The sequence below is a fragment of the Sphaeramia orbicularis genome, chromosome 9 (assembly GCF_902148855.1).
Source record: "Sphaeramia orbicularis chromosome 9, fSphaOr1.1, whole genome shotgun sequence".
Classification (NCBI taxonomy): domain Eukaryota; kingdom Metazoa; phylum Chordata; class Actinopteri; order Kurtiformes; family Apogonidae; genus Sphaeramia; species Sphaeramia orbicularis.
The window spans coordinates 30,099,005-30,112,896 of NC_043965.1; the positions used below are offsets into that span (position 1 = coordinate 30,099,005).

Below are 13,892 nucleotides of genomic sequence, written 5' to 3' on the forward strand. Positions count from 1 at the left end.
ATGTTATGGTTTTACAGCAGCTATGACATGATGGCTGCCCTTAGAAAATGCACATCTGACATCAGCATGATTATAAGCAAGTAGTGAGATGAAAAGATTTAATCGAGGACAGTATTTAAAAAGAATATTTTCATTTTTATAACAGTGTACAAAACATCTTTTGAAAGGAGCCACTCCACATAATGAGTCTTTTTATGTTTGAAGTACTTTGAATTTTGCTGATGATATTTTTTTATTTGTTGCTACCTGTCATGTAACACCGTGAATTCATGAAAATTAATTGCACTGATAAGTCTACTTTTACCTTAAGTTAATGGTGTGAGTACTTCTACCTTTGTTATCTGCTTACCGGTGCAAAGCCGATGACTCCATGTGCATCATCGTTGGTTGGGACAATGACAGTCACCTGACCACCAAATCCTATCTCAGCTCCACCCTTTGGATTCTTCAGGCTAACATGGAAGCGCTCCTCTACCTCAGGGATGTCATCATCTATCACATTCACTGCTATTTCCAGCTCACTGTCACCAGGTGTAAAGAACAACTCCCCAAAACTAAAAAAGAAAAATGAAAGAAAACAAAACATAGAACATGTTGCTTTCTCTGTGTTTAAATAAATATTATTCGCCTTTATGCTACATACACAAAAGCCACTTTAGGTACCTGGGGATGAAGTCGGACTGGTTAGAGACTGAAGTGAATTCATAAACAGTAGAGCTATTGTCTTCAGCAGAGGCCAGCAGAGTCTTGTTGGTTTTGAGGGAGGGGACTGTAAAAGAAAGAAAGCTAACGGCCGGAGGGGCTCTCAGGATCATGGTCAACAGGTTGACATCAGACCTCCATGAGTAGAGTGATGAGCCATTTCTTCCAGCAAGCAGTACATAAGCTGTGAGGAAAAAAAACAGGTTTAGAAAATAATGATATGGACAATTTAATAAGCAAATTGGTCTGGGTATTTGAAATACTGATACCTTGGCTGCAATACCAATTTCTAAACAATTTTCTTGATGACAAATAAAATGTAAGCTATACATTTCACACAAATTGTTTCAATCAACTGCATATTTATAAACTCAAAGCAATTTCATGTCACAAATGTACTTGAGCTAAAGTTTTATGTTTCACCACCTTATAATTTTACCATCCAAACCAGTTTTAGAACATAAAAAATAAACACTTTTAACAAGTTAAAATTGTGGTTTATCAGGAAAAAACAATGTATAAAGGCAGTACATATGCTACAAGCACTGTTCCATAAAGCTTTCAAAGTTCAGTTCTCAGTTCTATCAGGATATATTATAATGACATAGAGCAAATATAACTGTTTTAAATATGTTATTATTTCTTTACACAGAAACTAGTTTATGATGTTTGGCTCACTCATTCCTGAAGGATCACTGAAGGGATGAATAGAGGTGAGGTCGGGGTGAGGAATGGACTGAGACGGCTGTGGTGAAGGCGTCCCTGAACTCCACTGTAACACCTCACAGGATGGAGAGAGATCTGGAGAAACACACAGACACACATAAACACACATACAAATTTATGTCCTCTAATGCTAGAATAGCATGGTTGTGTAAAGTAAGGACTGGCCTGTCTGCCACACCCAAGACTTACAAATTATAACCTCTGTGGCTCTGCTCTGCTCCACACTGAGGCTTTTCCAGTAAACCCACGACAAGTCTGAACCAAGAAAACTCACCGCTTTTGCAGACTCAGAGAGATTATGTCTCATCAAAATATACTGAGCGTAGTATAAATATATGATCTGGCCAACATTGTGAATTTTGTCATCTTAGTTGAGACAACAAATCTGTTTTGTCTGTAATATGCCTGTGTGACTTCTAAAGTTTCTGTGATTTGTTTGTACTATCCTGACCAACATTGGACTGCCACACAATCCACCAGAAAGTACACAGAGAATGTAACCACAGAAAAAAGCATCTCATTATTGTAAAACACAGAACCATCATTTTACTGTATTGCAGATTAAGTGCACTTGACTCCCCTTCAATGCCATTTCTAAATATGAAATCCCTGCAACAGCCTTATAACAGATTTTTGTATTTATTTATTTGTTTTAATTATTTTGGATGGTCACACTGCTTTCTAAAATACACATTAGCATCACAATAGTGCATTATAAAGCACTTATTTATCCATTATGTAGCATGATGATTCTGTATATTTTGCAAGTACAGTTCTCCCTCAACTTACATGTTATTGATAGTAAGCAACGAGTTTTTTGGACATAAATTATGTTTTTCAGCTGAGTTACATTTCCTTTAGTTTTGGTGATACAGAATAAGGCATCAATAAGTGTTTTATATTGCCTAATTAAAAGCTAATGTGTTAGAAATATGCTAATAAGCAACAAGGTAATGCTGAATACGCTGATCTCAATATAAAGTGTTACTTATTGGATGGATAAAAGCAAAGAGGAGGCCGGATTCAAGGTCCAAGAGAGGAGTGAAGTCCCGCCCCATCCACTGTACCCAATGGGACCAAACTTCAGAAAAAATATGAACGGTGGTCAATGGAAAAAGGCAAGTAATCATTTGATTTTGTTTGAATTGTACAACTTTTTACACATATGATGTTTGTCAGTGTAAAAGATCATTTTAAAAGCCAAGAAAGTAAGGGTTCATGGCAAAGATAGGAAAGAAACATCTAGATTTGTGTTTAACAGCTCAATGGACTGCATTTTTTGTCACATGATACACATCTCTAACACTACAACAGCAGCTCTTGGCACATTTAACTCATTCTTCCAGAATCAGGTGAAAACGTATTAAAAAAAGGTAAAATTCACTACAGTCCAGTCATGTTAAAGCTGCAAAGACATGTTCAGTGACAGATCATGGAGACAAAGTAATAATGACATCACTTCTCCAACTTTCACATCAGCAGTTAGTAGTAGTTGCAGTCCGGTACTTTGACAGTTTTACCATGAACCGCAACTTTCTTAACTTTTGAAATTACATCTTACATTGACAAACATCGTAAGTGTAAATGATGGCAAGAAAAAGGGTTCAAAGTAAGGTCCCACAGGGCACACTTGGAAGGGATGGTACTTCAGCTCTCTCTAAACATCAAACTGGGACAGTCGTTCAATCATGAAAACAACCATGACATTATGTATACTATTTTTAAGTAAGTAAAGTCACCTTCAATAAGAATTAGAAGGAGAGTGTCCTCTGCCATTGTGTGGATTGTCTCCACCTGAATGGCTCTGCCGCTGAGTGGGAGGGGCTGTGGATTCTGAAATCTTCCACTGGTCCACTGTAGGAGAAAGCAGCTGGTAGTGGGGTTGTCAGTGCAAACCACCACGTATGGAACAGATGCTTGAGTGAAGACAGTCACACCGAGGATGTTCTGCTCGAAGTCGAGGGTTTGCAAGAGAGCGAAGGTGCCTCCGTTCCAAACAAAAATCTGTATCAAGTGATAGAAGATTTAGGCTCAATAATCTTGACACAAATGAAACTAGTAAAGAGTATTACTAGGTTATTGGAGTGAGTGGAACAGTTTGCCTCACCTGACTTGATGCTATTAGGTAATCTCTGCCTTCAGTGGAAAAGTGTTTCACATCCAATGCTTCAACACCTAAGGTTTGTTCCTGAAAAATAAGTGAAATCATATGAAAAGAACAAGGTGAATATTAAAATGTGAGATGCTTTTAGATACTAGACCATAAGATGATGTGGATATAACATTAGATCATAGGACTACAATTGGGGTTCAACTCACCAGTGTGATATTATGGCCCATCTGCAGTTTAAAGATGCTGAGGTTGGCAGCAGGGCTAAAGGGAGGCCCACTGTGTGTGATGCCGACATAGGTGGAGCCATTAAGTGCAAACCCAACACAAGAGCTTGGGTTCTGAATCCTAACAGACTGAATAAAACAAAAGGAGAGTGAGTTTTTTAAGCTGTGTTTTTAAGCTGCTCATTGCTTAATTGTGAAAGATTCATCCTATAGTGGGACCAACTCGACATATTCATCATCCTATCCTTTTTTATATTAATATACATGCATTTAATTGTATTTAGTAATTCATAATCAAGTACTCTGCAAACACCCGGACTGATGAGTTTCAAAATGATTAGAAAACTGTCCCCATCATTTTTTTTTTTTTTTTAAATAAAACTAAGAATTTTAACTGCTTGGAGGTTTAAGGTTTTGCATTTAGAAGGACTTTTAAACCTAAACGAAGTCACCTCATATTATCCCATTGTTGTTGAGTTTTAAACCAAATGTGTCTCTATAACAGATTCTGTGCTGATACAGGACAATACTATAGTTGGCATACCTCTACTGGCACATAAACACCCTGCCATCGATAAAGAGTTGCCAATGTGTAGGAGGATCCAATGGCAGGTTTCCTATCCAGCCTCATAGCCAAGAGCGACTGTTTTTCAGGGAGGGAGCACCAAGCAGAGGTGGGTTTGTCCTCAAAGCTCTGATACACACCCATCACAGACACAGGACCCTCTAGAAGAAATAACCATAAAGAAAACAATCATGATAGCAACATTGACAAGGCAAGGGGTAGAGGAATTAAAACTAAATGGAAGGAACAGAAAATTAAACTAACTTTCTAACTCCAGTTTTGTCAGTTATACAATAGAGGCAAAATGTATACACTTTGTTTATAAACTTGGGTTGACTTTAAATGTCTGATATTACCATGTTTTATAACTAGCCATTGTAGTTATACCTGTCATCAACTTATATTTTATTTGGTTTTTATTATTGTTAATGATTTTTATTATTTTATCCATTTTATTGGTATAATTAATTTTAGTCTATGGTTTATTCTTTACAGAATTACTTACAGTTTTTTCATCATTGGTTCATATTGCTAAAAATATATCAACCCACCAGAGGCTATAGCTGTGTCAGATTCTGTTTCCCACTCCACGCTGACAGATGAATCGAGACCATTGCTTCGAGACACGGTGAGGAAGACTGTTCTGCCACCTTCATCAGCCACCACTTCTGTGTTAGTTCTGTAATGAAAATACACAAAAACAGTCACTGTGTTGTAGCATTACATGTTCGTGTCTTTCTGTTTATTTGACCACGATTCAACAATACATATGCAGTTCATGACATTAACTGCAAGTCATTTTAAAGGGGATTCAGTCTCTCTTGGTACAAACCTGTTGAGAGAGGGTACAATGCGGAATAAGCCAGATGGAGCAAGGTTCTCCAGGACAGTGATGAGTATGTCGAGTTGGTCCCCAAGTCTAGCGCCTCCGGTTGGACTGGACAGGGTCAATGTGAAAGTTTCATTTGCTTCAGGCTCAGCATCCAACACTGCCCAAATCTCCAGCATCTGAAAAGCAAAAACAATTAAACACTGACTACTAACGTGCATTATACGGCATCATTTTGCTATTTATCTTGCATATGTCCCTCACCTTAAACCTCACTCCATCTTCCAGAACCACAAACCCTTGAGCTGGCCTCAGGTCACCCTCTGCTAGGCTGCCATTGGAATCAGTGATGGTAAACTGAACAGTTACGGTACCAAATGTGCCTTCCTCAGGGTTTCGAACAACAAACAGCGTGGCCACACTCTCACTCAGCCCAGACACTGATGTGGGCTCCTTCAGCAAGAAGTGTTCACTGGTATTAAAGGAAATGACACCATGCCCATCATCACTGGCCAGGATGTTCACAGTTGCTGCAAAAAACATTAAAAATGTTTAGCAGTAAATAGTAAAGCAGCAATAAGCCCTGTTGCAATCACTTCTATTAGTTTGCATAAATTAGATAAAAATCTTATGAAATGTGATTTCTGGAAGAGGAACAGTATTTGACTTGGCTTGAAACAGGATTTTAACTTTCTCAAACAAATGCTTTTTTCTCTTACCTATGTATCTTAAAAACAACTCACTCACTCACGTTAGTGTGTAAATGTTGTTTTAAAAAAAACAAAAACAAAAACAAAAAAAAAAACTCGCTATCACATTGAACTTGAGTTTGTAAGCACATTTACTTTTGTGTGACTTTAATCTTTAATACTATAAAAGGTCATAACTTGATGAGTAAGTGAATCCCAAGGCTAGACAAGTCCATAACAACTGCTATAAAGCATTCCCACCAATCAAAGCAATTATTCTGTTATTTTGTTTGTTTGTTTTTACATTTTGTGATTTATCTATTTATTTACCTGTGGTATTGGTGCCCAGTTCCAGCCCTTTTGATGGTTCGGACAGAATCAGCTGGAATCTTTCAGCTCCCTCTGGAATGGCATCATCGATGATCTGCACTTCTACAAACTTATGCCTCTCACCATCAACAAAATGCAGCATCTGGGTGAAAACACAGAATTCATAGTCAACACAGTCATGTTACTACAACTCTTATCTCATGTGATGTCTTTGAACCTGTATGTGAACCCCAGCTGACCGTTTCACTGGTGTTGTAGTCCAGTCCTAGCTGAGCTTCCAGGTTCTGAGCATAGAAGAAGAGAGAGACATTTCCATATGTCCCTTTGTTCCTGTAGGCGACTAGAGTCAGCACCCCTAATGATTCATTCACTTCAAACCTAGAAATGGAAATACAATTAGATTAAGAAAGATAATGTGTGCATGGGCAAAACAACATGATATTTTAATTATGGGGACTATCTAACCTAGTGTTTGTCCATTCAATGACTCCCCTTATGCCATCATTTGCTGCAATGGTAATCTCAGCCACCAAACCTTGAACATCTGAGAGAAGAAAACACAGAGGAAAACAGATGATAACCTTTAGCCTATCAGTGGTTTAAAAATGCTTCAAGTAAAAGTGTGAACAGTAGCATCAGCCTGAACTTCATGGCTATGACTACAGCATAGGCACCAACAATAAGTTATGCAAGTGGAAACTGCATTGGCTCTAATTTTTGTCATACTACATTTGAGCAAAGGATTACAGCTAAGAAGCGTTTTCTGTAAGTGGCTTGGGTGGCTGAGCAGTTAAGTCTTTTGGGTGGACTGATTTATGACCCCCTGAATAGTCCTCTCCCATTCACTCTATGGCCAAGCCAGCTACAGGTTTAGCTTGGCTTTCTTTCTGCTCACCACACGGTACTACTCAGCTCCCACCAAATCCCCAGGCTTCCTCAATCATGGAAAGCATCAATCTCACCATCCAAGCCACATAATGACTGTTGCCAAAAGAGCGGCTGTGTGTTTACTGTGTGACTCCAGCCATAGTATTCTGGGAGCCCCCAAGTGCTGCCCTGCATGTAGTATTCTGTCTACTCATCACTTTCTAAAGTTACTCATTCATAAATTGGACTGTGGTTTGGATTATATAAAAGCAGTAGCAAACTACAAAACTTTGCAATGGGGCATTAATGTTGTAGTTCAATGTACAATACAGGGCTATTGTACATCCAGCAACATGACATTCTGGGCAAAGCATATGAGCGTATGAATGCATGTTTTACCTGGCAATGTGCAATACGCAACTTCTAATCATCAAAAAGAGAAAATGGTTTGGAATTTTGGAAAGGAAGAAAGCAATTTAGCAAAATTAAGAAAATGTAAAATAGGAAAATATAGCAGGACCAACAGAGAGAAATAATGAAGAAATTCAATAATAATTTTTCATGTACCTTAAACTGAGTATGTAATAACACAGAAGTTATTAAGCTGCAGAACTGCTTACCCAGTTCAGGAACAGTGGCGAGAGTTGTGATGAGGACCGCTGATGTTATGTTGACCAAGAAAAACTCCTGTAACTCTGGAATGTCGTCCTGTCAAAACAAATGAAAATGGAATCACTGTTGCAAAAGGAGGCACAGAGGAGCTTTAATTGAATAAAAAATTAATTTCTTTCATCTCAAACATTCATCTCCAAAACTAGAGGCATCACTTGAAGCCATCAACAAGAAGATGCATCATCTGTATGCTTCCAAATGTACCATATTTTTTATTTGTATGTTTGTTGGCATCCTGTTGTTTTGCCAGAAGTTTAGCAGAAAAGGTTGCACTGCATTTTAAATATTGTGGCCTAAAAAAAAAAACTCCACTTGGAGTTCCAAGTTTGATTGACTTCACAAAAGCAAAGAACACCTTGTCAACAAAACAGGCAGGAGAACATTAAATCTTTACATCGAGTATGGTGACAGGGATGGCTACAGAAGTCTGTCCATCTTGAAGGATTACAAATCCAACTCCAGCAATGAAGTCTTTCCCCGGGTCAGCTAATGCACCCTCTACCTGGGACAAGTTCTGGAGAGAACCTCTCAGGATCTCATAAGAGATGTTCACAGCCCCTGGACAAAAAAAAAAAAAATTACGTCAATTGAAGTATATATTCATTTGAGAATTAGGTATTAAATGTAGGTATCCACAGTGGCAGAATTCCATTACTAAATGACAATTTTTGTCTTTACACTTGGACCACTGACCTGAGGCTCCAAACTCCCTGTTGACATAGATGTTTATAACATGCTCACGTTCCTCTGCGGTCACCTTGACAGATGACGGTGCTATGGTCAACATTCCAAAAGGCTCATCACTGGTATCAACACTAATCACTGCCTCACTGCCCTGAACATCCAAAGCAGCATGACCTGTCGCCACAACACCTGCGCAGATGACAGGAACTTTTAAACTGTGTAAGAGTGTGTTTATTTTAAGCATTTTTGAATCTTTTGTGTATGGATTCTTCTCAAGCATAGACCACCAGCTTTATTACCAAAAGTTTGAATGCCGGACAGGGATACCCTGTATTCATCTTTGTCCTCTGGTGTGGCATCATCAAGAAGCTGCAGGATTACTGTTTTATTCAGCTGTCCCTGTAGATGTGCATAATAATTCTTTCATTTGTACTGGAGCAAATCACAGTTAAAAAAACTTAATAGACTCTGCTGGTGATCACTCATATGTGAAAAACAAAAACAACCGACCGATCTGTGACTATGATCCCATGTTTTTTACCTCAGTGAAGAAAAGTGTCCCAGAGGTTTGGGTGAATGTTCGGTCCACTCTGGGTCCTTTGACAGACCAGCTCAAGGTGACATTTCCCAGACCTGGAACTGTCCTCACCACTAATAAGGATAGTCTCTCACCTGTGGCATAAAGTATACTGTCAGCCCGAAAAAGGGAAATGTGAAGTATAGTGTTTGTTTTACATATTTCTTCTTTTCCCTTTATAAATAGATCAGAACAGAGACAATTCAAAGTATCAAACTGAATACATTAAATAAGAGCAACTTCAGCTGCTCATGTTTTGCTAATGACAGACAACCACAGAATGCACCTTTTTTTAATTAGTTCCCTGTAACAGAAACTATAGACAATAATAATGTGCTCATACTGTACATACAGCACACTGAATAAATACATGCATCAGGAATCAAGCATCAACCCACCCTCTCTGGCGACGACAGAGCGTGAGTTTGGATGAAATCCCACGATCCCAGCCACGTTATCGTTGGCCAGTATCTCTATGGTTACAGTGTCTGAGCTGGGCAGGATTCGACTCCCTCCCTCTGTATTAACAAGGCCGATCATGAGGCTCTCGTTGTCCTCTGGCTCAATATCATCTCTGATTACTATCTCTATTGTCTTTTTCAGATCACCTGTAGGAACAGACGACGCAGTCCTGGTTAGGTGTATATGATGTTCCTTCAATTCTTAAACACAATCATTTAACCATCATGGAGCAACAACTAAAAATTTCCTACTTAAGTTGTTTCTTAAAGTTTGCATTTCAAATAACATAAATTGATCAACCTACCATCAAACACCAGAGTCCCTCCAGTGCCAGTGAAGTCATCACCTGGTGTGGCTTTTCCCCCTACAAATCTCCACTCCACACTGACTGTCCCCAGATTCCCTCCACGCCTCTCTATAACCAGAGGTACAACAACCATAGGCTCCTCTCGTACTTCTAGGTAGAGTCCTTCATTAGTGGCATTGGGACTGAGAATATATATCACAAACACGCCAAATGCATCTCCATTCATCCCTATGGTGACCACAGCTTTGTCTGGCTGACCAATGGAGGGCAGATTCTTTTGTTCCACAGTAAGATTCATCAGCTCTACCTTCAAAAAACACATAATTATTAAGATTAATACATTTTACAGCAATACATTATCTAATAAAAAATATTATATTGCAGATTAATGTAAAACACAGAATACATCATATTAATACCTATTTAGCATCTCTCTGGCCCCAAAACTTTCTTATGTAGACACACATTGGGCACACAAAATCACAAAACAACACCTAATCTCTGGCTTCAGAATAATTAAAAGCAGTGTGGCCTACCTTTAGAATCTGTATAGAAAAGCTTTCATCCATTTCAGGGAACTTATCAGTCAGGATTGGCACTGTGAGGTTGGCGATCCCTGACCCGTCCTCCATGAATGCACTTTGAGCAGTCACAGGGTTGTAATCACTCCCTGCCACAGCCTGGGCACTGAAGAGAACAGCAGCTGCAGTGACATTTTTCACATAAGTCATGACCTGAGAACCAGGTGTCAACTCTTCAGCAACCGAAGTCACCCAAGTGCAGGATGGTGGCGACACGCCTGATGACAGAGAAAAGGCTTGGCAGGCTCGCTCTCTTAGACAAGCAGCTGCACATGCAGCCAGTGGGTCACTCTGACCCGTGATGTTCACTGTCCTATCAGGGCCAGTGGATGGAACACCTGGCTTGGGGGGATCATAGTACATCAGCAGGTTTTGGCCATCAGCTTGAGCAGAGCCAACAATGTCAATCTCGAAGGTGCTGTAGAGGATCTCCAATCGACCAAAGTGACCCCCTCTGAAATGACAGTATTGAAGGTGACAAAGGTTGAGGGATAGAAATGTGAAGGGGGTTAATCTAAGTATGTATGTGAGAAAATTACAAATTGAAATCGATAGGCTAAAAAAGTAATTTAACTAGATCCACCAAGGCAGATCAGTGTTCCTTGCGCCAGTATCAACATTTCCTGAAATTTTCATCCAAATCCATCCATAACTTTTTGAGTTATCTTGCACACAGACAGACAGACAAACAAACCAATGCCGGCAAAAACATAACCTCCTTGGCGGAGGTAATAAATGTAAAAGTACCTTCTGCGCACAGAAATGTTGGCACTATAAACTCCCTCCAAGGGCTCCTGAATGCGGTAAACAGACTGTTCAAAGTAGACTGTCCCATATGGGTTGTCATTGGCAGGCACTATAATATTAACAGATGTGTCGGATCCAAGGTTTCCCCCATTACTGGCACCAGTGAGCTCCACTTTGATTATCTTAAAATGACAAGAAGTGCATGATAAACATTGGAAGAGTCCTTCTGAATGATGTTCTATTTCAAATATATGTTGTCATTTTAAGAGTCAGTTTCTTACCTCAGTGATTTCAGGTACATCATCTGCTAAAACCTCCACTCTCAGAGTCTTTATTGTCTCTCCAGGGGCAAACTTCATCTCACCAGATGTGGGTCTGATGTCCCCAACTGCTAATTTACCATTGACAGTAGCCTGCCAGTGCACAACCACTGTACCAATAGTCCCAGCATTACGAACTATTGGTAGAGTGACCTCAATAGAGTTAGCCCCTGGTTCTTCTATAGTCACTGGATCAGCCTGGAAGACTAGGTGGACATAAATCTGGGTTAATAACAGCAAATTGTCTTCCAACATCCTGTACTAAGTATATCTTGAATGTAAGATAAAAAGGGTGAAACATATCCAACATTTATTAGCATATTACCGAAGGCACCAAAAGGGTCGTCAGAAGGCAATATGGTGATAATGGCACGTGTGAGGTCACCGAGGAGAGCTCCTCCTGTGGTCTGATTGATCAGTTCAATGCGAAAGGTCTCCTCCAGCTCAGGGACCAAGTCGTTAATGACATAGACGGGTATAGATTTACTGGACTCCCCTTCTAGTAGGACAACATCAGTGGATGCTACACTGTAGTCTTCACCTGTTGGCATGCAAACACAAACATGGACATGATTGCCCTGCATATACACAAAACAGAAAGACAAAAAAAATTTAATAGCACTCACTGATTCTGGCAGTTATAGGTATTGCTCTGAACTTGACAGACACATCAGCAAAAATCCCTCCAACGCGAGTGACATTTATTATTGGACCAACGTAGTGCTCGGTCACACTGACAGCAGAAGCTGACAGCTGGAGGACCCCAAAAGCATCATCACTGGCCTCCACTACTACCTGGGCTACAGTGTCAGTCCTGGAGCCCAGAGACGGGGAATTGGAAACTGGAAATGACAGCAAAAGGATGTCATCAGTGTTTTGTAACACAGTTGAATGATTATTATGTGTTAGTGTTTTTGTGAAGCAAAATTTTAAACAAATATTTACTAAGTCTGTCCTGCTCTCCTCTGATGAGCTGAACACTGATCAGCTTCACGAACACTGACTCATCTCTCTCTGGATCCTCATCATCAAGTACTCGTAGAGTGATGTTCGCTTCACTCTGATTGGCCAAGAACACAACAGAATCTAAAAGTGGAACAAAATCCCGTCCCTCAGTGGCTCGTCCCACCCCAGGAGTTCTGTAAGGAGCTGGGTCTGCTTCAGTTAGTGTCCCATATGTGACACGCACCTGAAAGTTGGGAAATATGTTTCAACATAAAATGATTTAATTTTGTTAGAGAATATTATCATAAATAACATAAACATCCTAAACCTTTAGTGCTTTATCTCACCTCCCCCATCAGTCCTCTCTGTCGTAGGATTGTAAGGCTGACAGATGAGTCTGCTTCAGGGAGACGGACTGGCCTTGTTACATTAGCAAATACAAAAACACCATAAGGATCATCGCTGGCGAGGACAGTCAGGGTAGCAGATGTCTGGACACCCAGGCGGCCATTGGAGACGTTAACCAAAGACACACTGAAGGTCCTGTCAAGCTCAGGGATCTCATCCTGGGCCACATCGATGATGATGTTTTCTGTTGTGTGACCTACACCAAAAGTAATATTTCCAGAACTGCTGACGAGCTCACCCTCTGAACTGGGATCAACCTCCCAGTAGACAGTGACATTGGAAAGGTCACCAAAGGACCGATCCACCTGAGACAGCACAAACAAAAAATATATTTAACATGATGGTGAACAATCTCATTTCATAGACTTGCTTCAAAAGACAAGAGCACATTTTAAAGCAGTATATTGCCATCTTTATTTGCCAATGGAAAGACAAGAAAACATTTATCTACTTATGTAGTGGGTATTTTAAAGCCTACACTGTATCTTGGACTGACCTGTAGGAACACAGAGCTGCGGCCATCTTCAGGTTCTGTCCCATCAACAGACAGAGAATCAGGACTGAACTCGAACACTCCATGTGCATCATCAGAGGCAGCAATTGTCACTGTGATGTGTGATGCAACTCCCAAGCTGGCTACACAAAAAAGTACCAGATCCCATGTTACTTTAAAAATGTACAGTTTGTCATAAATAAAAGCAAACCTTGATGGCACTGGATTTGTGAGGAATTAATTTTGTAATTTTCTAATCATATGAAGCAGGTGATTTCAACATGGTTTCATGGTAATGATGATGGTTAAATAATACTGCATGAAAAAGTGAGGTCAAGTGTTTCAGAAACAGCCTTACATACACAAACTTTTTTTTTTCAAAAAGGCAGATAGAATTCCAAACTGCTAGTCTAAAGTACTGGGGTCTAGAACACTTCATATCACACACTCACCACCAGTTTCTGTGAAAGGCTATTTACTTTTCCCACATCCCTCTCTGCGTATTTCACAGGGGTCACAGTGCAATGTAAATAGCACACACAATAAGACGTGCACTTGCATGTGCATGCCAGCACACATACACATACATTTGCACAGAGTTGGTGAGAATTTATCTATATTGTTTAAACTAATGTCTAATTTGAGACTTGA

The 13,892-nt window shown here is 39.8% G+C and overlaps 1 protein-coding gene across 1 annotated transcript in view; it reads right to left on the reverse strand.

Moving 5' to 3' along the window:
• adgrv1 (adhesion G protein-coupled receptor V1) overlaps positions 1 to 13,892 on the reverse strand; it is a 112,954-nt gene that overhangs the window by 64,904 nt on the left and 34,158 nt on the right. Inside the window, 29 exon segments of the mRNA XM_030142528.1 lie at positions 350 to 554; positions 664 to 886; positions 1,381 to 1,503; positions 3,168 to 3,432; positions 3,536 to 3,616; positions 3,748 to 3,894; positions 4,310 to 4,491; positions 4,882 to 5,009; positions 5,163 to 5,338; positions 5,424 to 5,689; positions 6,179 to 6,320; positions 6,418 to 6,556; positions 6,644 to 6,722; positions 7,445 to 7,468; positions 7,666 to 7,753; positions 8,112 to 8,275; positions 8,411 to 8,590; positions 8,701 to 8,800; positions 8,943 to 9,073; positions 9,377 to 9,586; positions 9,745 to 10,054; positions 10,284 to 10,782; positions 11,076 to 11,257; positions 11,357 to 11,601; positions 11,721 to 11,936; positions 12,022 to 12,237; positions 12,341 to 12,584; positions 12,688 to 13,053; positions 13,245 to 13,384. Coding sequence (XP_029998388.1) covers positions 350 to 554; positions 664 to 886; positions 1,381 to 1,503; positions 3,168 to 3,432; positions 3,536 to 3,616; positions 3,748 to 3,894; positions 4,310 to 4,491; positions 4,882 to 5,009; positions 5,163 to 5,338; positions 5,424 to 5,689; positions 6,179 to 6,320; positions 6,418 to 6,556; positions 6,644 to 6,722; positions 7,445 to 7,468; positions 7,666 to 7,753; positions 8,112 to 8,275; positions 8,411 to 8,590; positions 8,701 to 8,800; positions 8,943 to 9,073; positions 9,377 to 9,586; positions 9,745 to 10,054; positions 10,284 to 10,782; positions 11,076 to 11,257; positions 11,357 to 11,601; positions 11,721 to 11,936; positions 12,022 to 12,237; positions 12,341 to 12,584; positions 12,688 to 13,053; positions 13,245 to 13,384 — 5,471 coding nt within the window.